The following is a 14,599-nucleotide window of genomic DNA, read 5'->3' on the forward strand; positions in this document are numbered from 1 at the left end:
TGAAACTCTGATAGTCTGTAAGGTAAAGGAGTCCTCGGCAGAGACACTTTGTAAACCCTCCGTTAGGTATTTGGGAGCCCACACCACATCTACACATCTAACTGCAGCAGTCAACCTTCCTGCTCAGGGGGGCCTCTTTCTTTCCCACTGGTCTGAGCATATATTCCTTCAATCCCGGGGGTGGTGAAGGCCTTCAAAGGTTTGTTGGGTTTTTTTCCGCCTGTTGCTTTTTAGGAGAGTGGGAAAACAAATACGTCTGATTTTTGAAAACAGCTTATTCTCAGTGTCCACCTGTGTTTTGCAGTAATGTTTTTTGAGGTAAACCCTGAACATGTCGATTTTTCTGAATGTGCATGCTCTTGAAAGATGACAGGCATTTATGGTACTCTAGACTACAAAGTAACTAAACATTTCTAGGCAAGTCTCTTCGTTATTATTGATTAAACATGCTACACTGAAAACAAACCCTAAAACATTGTCACTGAAGGGCCTGGATCACACCAGCAACTTCAGGGTGTTTTAGTGACACCTGAGTAACTGTCTGTATGTTGTAACCTGTTACAAGAGCGAGGTAGTCTGAATTATCTTAACCGCTGATGAAGGAGTTGGCCTGTATTACCTTGTACGTATTCACACTTATGGACATTAGCATGCGGTAAGTTGAAGTGTGGTAAATCATTCGTATGCCTGAATTCTAGAAACAGTTTTCAAAGTATGGGGACACTGATTACTTCCTAAACCCAAAATGAGCAAGTCATATTTCATGCTGCTTTTGATGGTATGTAAAATCAAATCAAGTGAACTACAACAGTTCTAATATCCATTAAAAAATTTTCAGTTGATGTTACAGCTCGTTGTGGGTTTAGGGCTCTGTATTTGTCGGCATTTCAATCTGTGAACCAGGATATTCCGTGAACATCTGATCCTCTCAGAAAGGATTTGTGCTTTAGGCACACACGAGGTGGTCATGAAGGGCAACAGAAGAAGCAGCTTTCAGAAAGCAGAATGTCTGTACCATTTGGGGTCAGATCTTTTACGTCCAAGATTATGCTGCTATTATTTTGAATCCTGCCCTCAAAAGTGACTTAGATAAATCTAATGAATTTTCACCAAATTCTAATACTTAAGTCACAGTATAGTATCGTGTGTTTCTGCAGTAATTTCCTGAGGAATTGCTGGGGAGAACATTAAGAGTTTGCCTTTGCCAAACTTAAATTCTAGTTACATTACTTGAACCTTTATGAACATACAGTAAATATAGATGAATATCATCTGTTTACTATTCTCAATTTTGTCTTAAAAATCCAGACATAATCTAAATTTTTATTAACCCTGTCTAAATGTGCAAGCTGGGAATCAGTCCAGAAGCAAGCAGAGTGAGAAGTCTGCTCTGTGTTTGTGCAGTTCCTGTCTAACAATAGAAATACTCAGTATACGAGCCGGTATAAAAAAAATCCCAATATTTGGGGGAAAATAAAAATCCAGAAATATCTAGTAAAAATATTCTGTTCATACAAACCTAGATAATGACCATGGTACCAAACTTATTTTTGTCAGTAACACGAATACAAAAAGTTAGTGGAAATGTATTTACAATTAAACAGTATTTGCTCACTCTACATTATGTAAGATTAGGCTGAATTCAGTGAATAATATACCTAAATTAAACACATATTCAAGCACTTGCTTTAATGAATGAAAATGAACAAAAGCATGTGTAAGTGCTTTATAGCATTCTGGAGCTTCACTGATGAATTTTTGAAGCATAGGTGAATTTAAATTGCAGTGTTTCCTGTTAGCGTGATTTCTCTAAATTTGGGAAATTAACTTTCTACTTTCATGAATATATTTGGATTTAAATTCGCACAACACAGTCACAATCTTTTGTTCTCTTTTTCTTTAGAATTATATAATTAAAACTGAATAAGCACAGCTTTTTACATCAGCGTCATTTAAAGTATTTTAAGGGAGACAGGTTCATGTGTTGCCTGTTTTCAGTCTGGATTTCTGTGTGAGGTCTGAGTGGATTTCTCCATGTTAATGTAAGGATGTTCTTCCAAGATGACCAAATGTATATTGTAGTGGTTAAAGGAATAATAATCACACTTTTCTGCTAGGGTTTGGTGGGGTTTTTTTCATTCTTTTTTTTCTTAGAGATATAAGTGGTTTCTCTTGGATTGTTGTTGGGCCTTAATTAAGTTTATTAGTAGCAGCTTTTGATTTTTATTTCATGTTGAGAAGTGTTATAAGGTTTGGAGACATCTGTAGTTTGAGAACATTTGTTCTTGATATTTTCTTCCCAGAGGCTGTTCTCATTTCACCAAATCAGTTACATTCCACAGTAGTTTATGAGTTTGCATGTTCAGTAAGCTTCTAGTCATGTAGCTGAAACCAGTGAGCTGGTGCAAACTTCTCAGTGTTCAGGATTTTATGTTGCTTTAGTGACAGAATTTTCCCCTTTTATTTTATAGTCTGCATACTTGGCAACTCGGATTAATCTCTGCTGATAACCATATTCCACAGACATTGTAGCCTGCAGCTCCTTTCATATTCATCAAGGTTTATGTTATCAAATGTTCTGGGCAAGCAATGCTTCTTCCCTTTTTTCTTTATAGGAATTCACTTTTAAGCTTAATCACTTTATAGAAACTTTATTTTTCTATTGCATATCAGTATTGGTTTTGGTTTTCTGTAGTGATTTTTCACAATATTTTTAATAATTCTCTATTGTTAATTTAAATATATGAAGTTTGTTTTTCATCTTTCCTGAACTGTAAAATATGGAAACATTTGCAGAACATTTTTTTGCTTGTTCATAGATGGTTTTGTTCTTTGCAAGTACAATGTTGTTTCAGTTCAGCTGAATCTTTTCCAGTCATAGCTGCCCAACATATAATGTGATCATAAATGCAGAGTTCAATAGAAAATACTTATTAATGGTTCTTTATAAAATAGCTTCTGAAGGTCACAGTAAAGTTAAGCCACATATGTGAGGGCATAATAATGGCAGATGTGAGAAAGGAGGAATCGTGTTTCCAGGAATGCAGTAGCAGTATCATAAAAATCTTGGATATATTTGAAATACGTCTCATCCTTCCTCTCCAAGCTGCATGTTTTCCTTGGTTTTTGAAGCTGCTTAAAGCAAGCTTTCTTGGGTTTCTGAATAGGACTGTTGAGATGGGCCTTCAGGAGAAGTTACAACAACTTGAAAATTGACAGTAGTCTTAAAGTGTCAAAATAATCAATGTATCACAGGTTTGTAACCAGTAGTTTTACAGAATATCTTCACCAGCACACTGCATAGAAATCAGCCATACTGGAAATTTGCTTCATTATCTCTGGCTCACGTGTTTGGGTTTTTTAATTAATATAATAGCTTTTCTATAATGTCTGAAGTTCTAGTTGAACTTGTTGACTCTTCTTAATATACAGGACAGTATTACTGTTTTCATTTTACCGTTGAGTTTCAGTCACAGAGTATCAAATGCCTTCATCAGGAAACCCATGTTAGCAGTGGTACTGTATCACTTGAGTGTGATGCTTTATGTGCAGCCTGTAAAAGTGACAAAGGATGAATCAGGCTGAAGACAGCACTGAAAGTTTTTATCCTTTTGGATTAATTTAAAAAAAATATCTGGGTTTTTTCCTCTTTTAAGAGAAAGATGAAAAAAAATTCTTTAGTAACCCACCACCTGGTAGTTGGTAATTAAGTCTGAATAAAGTGGATGGAGAAAAGAGGAACAATCACAAGTGGTCTTAGTAAAACAACAGCAGAGATTGAATTGATGTGAAGATTTTGCAAAAAGAATGTTTTTCCTAAAGATTCCACAGTTCACCATGTGAGACGAGGTTAAGAAGCTGTTGGCAATGGCGCTCTGACAGCTACTCAAAGGCACGGAGCTCTTGGTATCTGTAAGGTTGACACCAAATGTGAATGGAGACAATTGATTTTGCTTCATTTGATCACTGCTCTTACTATTTACCTTTTCCAGGTATGTGGATTCTGGGTTTTGTGACAAAACTCTTTATTCTGTAGACTGTTTCATAGCAAATGTTGAATAACTATTCTTTCATTTTCTTTTTATTTTCCTTATCCATTCTTTTTTTGTCCCCCCCCCTAAAAAGGTTATACAAAAATAATTATAGAGAAAAAGATTCAGAACAATTTTCCACTTGCTTTTAGGGCAACTGATGTGTTTGGGTTTTTTTTCTTGTGTGTGTTTTTTTTTGCTTTTTTTTTTTTTTTTATCTGGAGTCTTTTAGATGAGGCTTTAGGAAACTTGTAACTTGCTTCATGTATCTGTATTGCTAATGTTACTTTTAACCTTTCTTTACATAGCTGCCTATACAGTTAGGTGTAGTTATGTAGCATGAAAACATCTTTGTGTCATGATGGAGTTCACCCTAGGGCAGACGAGATCTCCTAGACCTTCTCTTGAGTGTGTAAGCTTGCAGCTATCTGCACTCCCAGCGGGGCTTTTCTGACTGCAGTCACTTCAGTGTTAGTGGTATTCTTTAAGTAATGACATAACTCCGTTCATTTCATTGTTTTCATATTTCATATTTTTGTCCCTTTTCCATCCCAGCCCATGTCCTCAGTCTAGACAATACTGTAGCTCTTAAAAATGTCATCAGCCTTTTCTGTGCATGCTAGCTCTTCTTTTTCATTGATTTTCATTTTACTTGTTCATATTTTGAATATGAATGGATCTTGGACTCAATGATCTTAAAGGTCTTTTCCAACCTAAACGAATCTATGATTCTATGGCATCACTGTATTCTCAAAGAAATTTTTCTTCCCTTTTTGTGTGTATGTGTTACGGATTCCCGTAGGTATTGGGGCTCACATCAGTAAAATAACTTAGTTAACATCCTCTCTGGTCCAGGTTCTGCAAAGATCTATGCTAAGGGGAACTCTGTGCATACAAAATGCTAAGCCTGTGACTAAGCCTTCTAGGATTTTGCTTCAGATCTGGTTCTAAGTATTTGCAGAACTGGGTCTTGAATTTGCCATATACTACCTTTGAAGAAAAAACTGTAATATGATTACTTCTCAAACACCTAAACATAAGTGCTGTTACAAGTTTATGAAAACATATTGCTGAAAAATCTGGGGTCACCGAAAGTTTACATGTGTTTACTATCCTATGAAATGTTCCGGGCAGAAAAAAAAAAAGGGTGTTGGGATTTTTTTCCAGTATTTAAAGTGTAGTTTGTGTTTTACTTTATTACCCCCAAATAATGAAATCACTTTGCAGTCCTTCCTCTAGTTCTTTTTAGAAAAAAAAAGTGGTGCAATAGAGATACCAACAAAATGTAATATAATGCAATGTAAAGGATTTATTTGAAAAACTGTAATGTAATCATTAACAGAGGAATAAATCAGTTTTTAACGTATAGTGTAGAAGGGGAGTTTTGTGCTGTTCTGCTTGAAAATGCCTAGTATTATCTCCTTTGAGAGTACTTAAAAGCTCTGTGAAATTTCCAGTCTTCTATATAGGCCCTGTGGATGTCCACTGTTGATGCAATAGTAAATGCAAATTTAATAGGTATATTAACTTCTAATTTCATGCTAACATATCTATAATATGGGTGCTGTATTGTCTAAGATGTTTCACAGTGTTTTGGAATTTAACAGTGTTTGGTTTTACTTTTAAACATCTTTGGAAAAGTTTTGTGCACTTTTTCATACTATCAGCATGGAGCTAAGCACAAGAAGATTGTTCAAGTAGTTAATTTTAATTAACCCTTTCAACCACCAGATGTGTTTGTCCTATATGTTGTATTGGAGGTCTGTGTGCCACGGTGATTTGTTAGAAATGCATTAAGGGTGGTATGAGAGTCCAGATGGCATGAATTTCCTTATGTATACATACTAATGTAGAAGATACTCAAATTATCTAACTATGTTAACTTGTAATTATATTTTCAGCTTGTTGCAACTATTGTGATTTTATTGGTAATCTTAATTTTGCAGTTTAAATAGGCACCTGAAATAGTTTAAAACTGTGGGAAAATATTGTTCTAAACGACCTGGCTTACTAAACATATAAATACAATTTTTCATTCCATGCACCAGTCCTCGAATGTTTGGAAGAGACTGTTTTCACGTTCTGAGAAGACTTATTTTCTTACTTTGAAAAAATCCTGTTCTTATTGCAGCTGGTTTTAGAAGAAGCTTTCGTCTTAGCAGAAAAGATAAAAAAACAAACAAATCTATGTATGAGTGCAAGAAGAGCGATCAGTATGATACAGCAGATATCCCAACTTACGAAGAAGTTGCAAAATATAGACGACAACCTAATGACAAATACAGGCTTGTAGTTTTGGTTGGTAAGTTATTTTCTTTATTTTTGACCTGGTAAAACAGAGGAGTGCTGATTAGCACAATGCTTACCACAAAATCATTTAGATTGGAAGGGATCTCAGGAGGTCACCTGGTCCAGCCCCCCCACTCAGCAGGATTAACACTGAATTCAGAGCAGGTTGCTGATGACAACAACTTTGGGAACCTGTCTTCCCAGCATGTCTTCTCTTATCTTTCCACCTACACCTCAGTAGAGAGGTGGCCTCCATCTTCTCAATGGGTATCAGAAGAGTGCTGGTGGGTCCCCCTGAAGTCATCTCTTCTCCAGGCTAGACATACCCAGTTCCTTCAGCCTCTCCTCACAGGCCATGCGCTTCAGCTCCCGACCATCTTGGAGGCCCTCCACTGGATTTGCACCAGTTTATCAACATTGTTGATGTGCAGGGCCCATCATGGACAGAGTATTCCTCCCAGCATCTGACAAGTGCCGCGTGAAGGGGAATAATCTTTTCCCTCTGCCTACGGGCTAGGCTCTTGCTGATACAGCCCAGTCTTGTTAGCCTTCATTGCTGCCAGTGTGCACTGTGGGCTTCTGCTTAGCTTACTGCCCATCTGGACCCCCAGGTCCTTTTCATCCAGGTTGCTCCTCAGCCAGTCAGTCCCCAGCCTACTGCTGTGGGGCTTAGTCTGTCCCAGATGCAGGACTTTGTATTTGTCCTCATCAAATCTCACAAGGTTCTGCCAGCCCATGCCTGTAGCATATCAGTTCCCTCTGAACGGAAGCCCTGCCCTTGAGCAAGTCACTTGCATCACCCATTTTGGCATCTGCAAACTTGATAATCACCCATTCTATGTCCTCCTCCAGGTTATTGATACAGATATGAAACAAAGTATGTCCCAAGGTAGACACCTGAGGAACTCCACTTGTAATGAGTCACCCAGTAGAGCACATACCGATCACCCCTTCCCTTTGAACATGATCATCCATCCAGTTTTTCCCTGATCTAGTAGTCCACCTATCTAGACAGGATGTCCCAGCTTGCATATAAGGATGCTTTAGGAGATCATATTTAAAGCTTTACTAAACCGAAGGGAGGTGACATTAAAATGTAACTGCCATGGTTACTAGTCTGAACCTGACAGTCAAGCCGTACTAAAACTCAAAAGAATTAGGTTGGTGTTCTGCTCTTAGAGATCAATCAATATATCTATGTGGAAAAAAAGAAAAAAATAACAGAATAAATACCTGTGGTCAGCAAAGACAGACTATATAAATGAAAAGAAACAAACCCTTCTACTGTGTTAAGAGCAAGTAAACAGACAAGTAGAGAAAAGGGTGGGTGAGAGATGGACTTCTGTAGGCCAAGAATGGATGTAAGCGTAGCTGCAGGCATAGCTGCAGAAGACTCAAGATGTCATCCTTAGTCAGCTTTCTGTTCTTCTAATCTGTCACTGCCATGGCTTCCTCACAGCATTTATTACCTAATCAAAATGCATTGCTTCAGTCTCCTAAAAAAGAAGAGAAAGTGTATTATCTTACATTTTTCAAAGGTAACCATTGGAGTATCAACAAGTAATGAGTAACCATTCCTACCGATGAGTAACGTCTCATTGCTTATTGTTTTGCAGTAGCACATAGGCTGATGCTTTGTTAGGAAGTTTCCTCCATTAGGAAAGTAGCAGAGCAGAGAAATACGACCCTCTATCAGAGACTGTTACGAACTGTCGAGTAGCTGTGTTTTTATATCGTTCATATCCAAGGGAACGTTAAATGTAGTTTTTAATAAACAGTTTTGTCACTCTCCAGCACTAAAATTCAGCCACCTACTAGCGTGATCACTGTGAGATTGTGGGCTATATACAACAAGTAATAACATGGTTGGGTTGATTTTACAGTTACATCAACAGAGTGCAGTGCAAAAGTGTGATAAGTAGACTTTTTATAACAAATTGCATATGTCTGATCTAAGGAATACCTCGAGATTTCATTTGATTTTTGTTGTAATAAATCAAATGAAGAAAGTGTGCTTTTTCAGTAACAAAAGCAGTTCAGAAATTTATTGCAGACTTCAGTAATTCTAATGTTTTTCTCTGGATATTAAGAGCAGCTTAAGTCTGGCCAATACCATAAAAATGTCTTGGGCAAAATATGGAAAAACTAGCAGAGCTAAGCAATGCAGGTATAGTAGAAGTGAACACATTGAAAAAGCTTTTTCTGTGCCAGTAGCAGCATTCAATATAATCCGTCAAATATACTTTGGATATTAATACCAGGAAACAAAGGGACAGATAATTAATTCCTGGCTATATTTGGTCGAGGCACTAAATGTCTGTTGTCTTGTGCGAGGCCTAAATGTATAATTTACTGTTGGAAGGGTTTTTCAGCAGGGGGGGGGTGTGTGTGCCCTTTTTTAGGGGGAGGGAGTTTGACAGCTTTGAAATGGAAATTTCTTTTGGCTTCATTTTAAATTGGTCTAGCCTAATTTACAGAATGCAAATTGCACACAGTAATTTTTAGCACCCTGTAGTGTGATATATATATTAGTCTCAGGTTCAGCTAGATGTATTAGTTTGTCAAGATTTTACCTTGTCTGCAGATGTAGGTTCATGAATAAAGTCCTGCATATCCTTGGGGCTAAATAACAGATCATCTGAAGCAGTTATGATACAGATGCTTCTGCTGTGCTTTTAGTTGTTACGAATATGGTGAGTCTGCTAAAAAACGAAATTACCCAATATCATGTCACCAGTCGTCTTCTGGGAACTGACTGTTCCCAGGCTGCCCACAAATTCTTGCAGTTTTCCTTCACAAATATTTCCAGCATTTAAGTGTGATACCTTGCAGACCTGTCAGGCAAAGGCAGAATATTTTAACATGAAACATATTACTTAGACAGTAGAATTTTTATTTACATTAATAAGGGGAAAGTCCTGCTCACAAAGGCTTCTGTTTCAGTAATTGTGGGGGCCAGTCTAGCACAAATTTTATTTCCTAAGAGTCAGAATGGATGTGCCACATACCGTAACTTTACATGGGGTAGTTCCAGCTAAGTCAGCGCTTTCTGAAGGGGCAGTGCGAGGATAAAGCAAGGTCAGCAGTGACAAGCCATAAGCACGTGTCCCCCAGCACACATCCAGTTATGTGCATGCAGTGTTACCACCAGAGGCATGCAGAGCCTCTTAGGTGCTGTGGTCACCCATGGCGATGCCTTTGTCCTGAGTGCACAGTGATGGAAGCAAGGACCAGAGGTGTGTAACCACGAAGGACCAGTTACTGTTGGTGTGTGACACGATCAGAAAAGTCTCTCTGTCTCTGAATTAGGTTGTCAGTACTCCCCACAAAGGTGTCCTTCTGGTCACCACTGCAAAAGGAAAAGAATCCGGGGCTGGAAATGTTCTGTTGTATTGCTTACATACTCTTAAAAAAATCCTTCACCTCTGGTTTTATCATGAAGGAGCTTTGTGGAGACCAGGTCTGTCTCAGAGCAGGCGAGGATGAAATGAAAGTGGCTTCTAACTCTCCACGTCTCCTGAGTTACCTTTAACATGTGTTGAGTAGTGGCTTGCAGAGGTGTAATAGATCTACAGCAGCAGTGCAGGAACATGGCTCCCATGGCCATACTGCTTCAAGTAGAGTATCTGGACAATGAAGAAAGAGGCCTAGAATTGGTGTCTTCATTAAACTTTCCTGGTTGAAGGCATGGGTAGGTCAGCATAGCTCAGGAATAAATATATAGGATGTAACATATCACCTAACCTTGCCCATGAGAACACTAGTGTGAACTCACTGATCCTGCTCGCGTGAGCAGCAAGTCTCAAAGTACATTCCCACTGCTAGTTACAATTTACTGTAACGTAAAAAAATGAGGTTCTATTTTCCTACCACATATCTCATTGAGCTATAAGTGGACATGCATGTGCAGTCATTGCACTATGGTCATCAGTTGTATTAGTAACTGAGCCATGGAACCTCTGTCAAAGCATGTTTTCTACAGGGTCTTTATGATCCCAGCAGGGATGTTGTCACCCTACTCCCAAAATCTTTTCTGAAAGACTGCTTTCTTTTTTTTGTCTTTTTCTTTCAAATGGACCTCTAGGATCTCAGTATGTATCTATGGGTGAAGAATGGCTGGTTGGGTTAACCCTCCTGAGACCTGAACTTACATCAAACAATTTTTTCAGGTTTTTTTCAGACATGTCTGAATGTTACAAAATTTAATGCAAGTTTTAACGATTGGGAATTTAATTCCGCAAGTGTCCCTCAATAAAGTGAGGTAGGCACTACAGTGCTTTTGTGCATGACTTAACATAGCTTATGTGACTCAATTGCAACAGTAAGAAACAACATAAACGTTCCTTTAAAATAATAAACAAAATATCTCTAAATCTGTCTCCATAACTAAATCCTGCTGCCTGGGGTGATTTCCAATAATCCAAAACTATGCTATGGTCATGGATCATCTGGATTGTCCTTTTCAATCCTGATGCTTTATTCTCTTCTTGAGTTCAAGCTGTGTTCATATTCATAATTATTAGAAACTGGCATCTTTCTCTGCTGCATCAAAATGAAAAGAATATTCAGAATAGAAGTGTACATTACACTTGGGAGGTGTAGTGTAAAAATCAGTATAATGGATGTCATTGCTAATTAGGAATCAGCCTTCAGCGTCCATATGCTACAGTTATGAGAACTCTGCAAAGAAGAATCTGCACCTTTCAGTAGTTAAATTTAAAGTTGATTTTAAAATGGTAATCTGGAAGGGGAGATGGAGTAGTAGTGAGGTTGTGGTCTGGAAACAGATTTGATTTAAGTTTCCAAAGCATCTGTCGCAGGAAGTGAAGCCTGGATTCTTTACATATAAATAGAGCTAAAAGCATATTGTTGATTTGACAGCATGTAGACTCAGGAAATAATGTTTGTGTAGATTTGATGGGAAAGATTTTTTGCTTGAAAGGAATACAATGTGTTTTTAAATTTTAATTCCATTTGTTTCATTCTACTTCGCTAGGATATATTGAGAATTCTAATTACTTGTCCTATAAAAATCCATATTTGCCTTAAATAGCTATACTATTAAAAAAGGATAAACGTTTTTTCTTTTAAAAATAAGAACAAAAGTAATGCTGTTATCTACATAACACATTGCTTTCCTCTGCAGACATGCACCAGTAGAGGCTGCTGTAAACCATATTTAATAAACATTTATACATACTGATAGATTAATTTACAGGCAGGTCAGAGATGGAACTTGAAATGTAGTTGTGTGTTTAACTTACGTAAACATATAAAAATTATAAATGCAGAAACTGCAAATAAAAATTTTCAGAGAGACTGTAGTTTGGGGGTAGCAGCAAAGTAGCAGGCCTTTGCTTTTCATCGTTATGTGTTTCTCTCTTCAGACAGGGCAGACAGTCTTTTTTATAAATAGGCACCTGAAGGTGCTGAAGCATCAGTCTTTGATTTTTGACTCTCACTACTAACCGATATATCACTACTTCATTTAAATGTTTATGAGGGTTTGTATTTCTAATGTTTAAAAGGACTCTGGTAAGAAGTACTCCATGCATAAATGTGTCACTTTTACTAGAAGAGCAAGAACTTTGCTTAAAACCACATGTATTATCCTTGTATTATTCGGGATATTGTTCCAATGACTCACTCTCTGCATTCCGCTGTTGATACTGCTTGCAGAAACGAAGTCACTGCACTGTCAGGAACACATGAGCATGCAGAACTGAGCTCCCTTCACACACACAACGCCATGGACCCACCAGGAAAGGGTCCAGGCCTGCTGGAGCCCTGCTGAAGGGCTGCTGGGGGTAGGCACCGACTGCCCTTTGAGACCTCATGGGACAGAATGCCCTCACTGAGACCTGAAGCACCACTATTTAATGGCTGAGAGTTAGGGACAGCACAAAAGCCAAGAGGAACATCTGCTCAGTGGCTTCTAGGACAGCAGTACTCAAGTGGAGGTGGAGGAGACGGCTCAAAAAAATTCCCTGCAGTCTCTGTTTCTTCCTGTCATCCTTGGAGATGAGCACAGTTTAAAAGAAAATCAACAGCAAAGACAGAAACCCGAATATCCCAAATCAGTTGTGACCTGGTGGATGCTGCCCTTCCTCCCTTTCCCTGTGTGATGCCACCCTCGCATAGTCAACAGGCGAATGGTGACAGCTACGGCCAGCCAGAGGCTGGGCAGTATTCCTGCCTGCAGCTGGGGATGGAAGGAACAGGGCTCCGGTCGTGGGAGCGACCGTCCTCAGGGGAGCCTAGTGCAGGCAAGGGGTGCAGCAGCTGGAGGCAGTGAGGAAGAGGCTATGCCGACACATGGAGTGCAGAGGCTTTGGGGGAGCTTCGTGCATGCAAGCTGGGGTCCTCTAGTCTGTGAGTCGCGCGTGTTCCGGCAAAATGTATAGCCAGGCCAGGTTTTGTGCTGGAAAACTGCAGGGTAGGGTGCAGGGGTTTGCAGTGGGGCTGAGGATGGAGATCGGTGCAAACAGAGGGTAGGTGCTGTAGAAAAGAAAGTTAGCTTTGCTGTCCGCTTTTTCACTGATATTTTTTTCACTGATTTTTCCTCAGTAATAAAGTCAGAATAGAGTAATTGCCAACTAGATCCCCTGAAATTTGTCAGCGCTGTATATTCTAGGAGAGGCTAGAACCATGGGCATTTCCAAAGGACTGTGACTAAAAGCCGGTATATATTATAGCTATATGCTACATAGTCTTGAAGAGTACTTACACCTTAAGACAAGAGGGGACTGGCTGCTGAGAAACAGCACAATTTTTTTCTTTCAGGTCCTGTAGGGGTTGGACTGAATGAACTTAAACGGAAACTGCTGATCAGTGACACCCAGCATTACGGGGTAACAGTGCCACGTAAGTAAAAATGCACTTCTATTCTCCTAATGCTATACTTGCATTATTATCCGTTATTATTGCGTTACCTTAAGGCACTTTTGAATTTGGGTCTGTAAATGCATGCTTGGCATCCAAATTACTTTTCCAATTTTTAAAAGTGCTGCTGCAGTTGTATTTTAAATAGCATTGATTAAACTGATAGGACATTTTGGCTCAGAGGCATTGCAGTAGATTTTTAGTACAAGTTTAACATGATTGATGTCAGCGAGGTTTAGTAAATGAAACTCAGCTGAAGAACACCCTGGATTTGGCTGTAAAGCAGTGAAATGTACTCTGTTACCGATGTTTGCTTTCAGCAAAATGGTCTTCATGTATTAGGCTGAAAAATGAAGACTGATGATAAACAGTTTAATCCTGTGAATAAATGAATTAAATCCCTTTGATTACCTTTAGAAAAGTGGGGGATTTCTGCCCCCCCCCCCCTTCCCCCCCCCCATCTGACCAAGCAGTGTGATTTTTATAACATTGAGTAACATTGTGGTATGTTAACTTCTACAATGCTTTATCTTTTTTTTTTTTTCTTCTTGAACGTGGAGGATTTGACAGCTTTAGACTTTCATTCCTTGGTTTGCTTTCTACTGGTACTTGTGCCTCCTATAGGGATCCTTCAAAAATATGGGTCCAATATTCTGAATTTGGGAGATACTATTACAGGTGGTTTTGCAAGTACAGGTACTCTATAAAGTACATATATGAATTAATTTCCTAGGTAGAAAAATGAATGCATTTGGTTTTTGGCAAGTCATTTCATTTGCACATACTTGCTTCAGCTGGGTATTGAAAACAACAACAAAAAAAGCCAGATGTTCCCAAATATTTAACACATTGAAGCATATGCAATCATTTGCCCAAAAATACTTCTCTAAAAATTGCCAGTATTCATCAAGCTGCCTTCTCTCTTTTCTCTTCCAAATTTGTGGCTATAATTTAAAACAAGCACGTAAAGAAATCCCTCTCCCTGAAATTCAGTAAGTCAGGACTTGGAGGGAGAACTGGGGTTCTTGTCTTGGAAATGTTCCTCTTCGTGTCAACCTAAGAAGAGCATGATATCAAATGGCATTTAAGACTGTTGCTGCAAGCAGGTTGTGTATGTTCGTACGTGATGGAGAATACATGATGCTGTAACATATGACTTTTATTAAATAGGACTTTTGAATGGGTTCACTAACCATAAGTGGCAACCCCACAAATAAGTTTCACTTATAAGCAAAACCTTTATACCTAGTACTTGAGGGCAAGTAAGAAATGCAAATACTGCAAGGCTACTGAAAGAAAAAGGAATTCAGTTTTGATCACCAGAAAAAGAAAAGCACTAAAACATAAAATTCACACCCCATTTTTTTATAATCATGCTTCACATACCATAGCTACGA

General features: G+C 38.6%; 1 protein-coding gene across 8 annotated transcripts in view; it reads left to right on the top strand.

Moving 5' to 3' along the window:
- MPP7 (MAGUK p55 scaffold protein 7) overlaps nt 1-14,599 on the top strand; it is a 158,072-nt gene that overhangs the window by 135,529 nt on the left and 7,944 nt on the right. For all 8 annotated transcript variants that reach the window (XM_080386016.1, XM_080386019.1, XM_080386022.1 and 5 more), the window contains 2 exons: nt 6,163-6,333; nt 13,104-13,184. In XM_080386016.1, coding sequence (XP_080242142.1) covers nt 6,163-6,333; nt 13,104-13,184 — 252 coding nt within the window. The remainder of the gene's footprint in view (nt 1-6,162; nt 6,334-13,103; nt 13,185-14,599) is intronic.

Source organism: Falco punctatus (assembly GCF_963210335.1).
Source record: "Falco punctatus genome assembly, chromosome: 4".
Classification (NCBI taxonomy): domain Eukaryota; kingdom Metazoa; phylum Chordata; class Aves; order Falconiformes; family Falconidae; genus Falco; species Falco punctatus.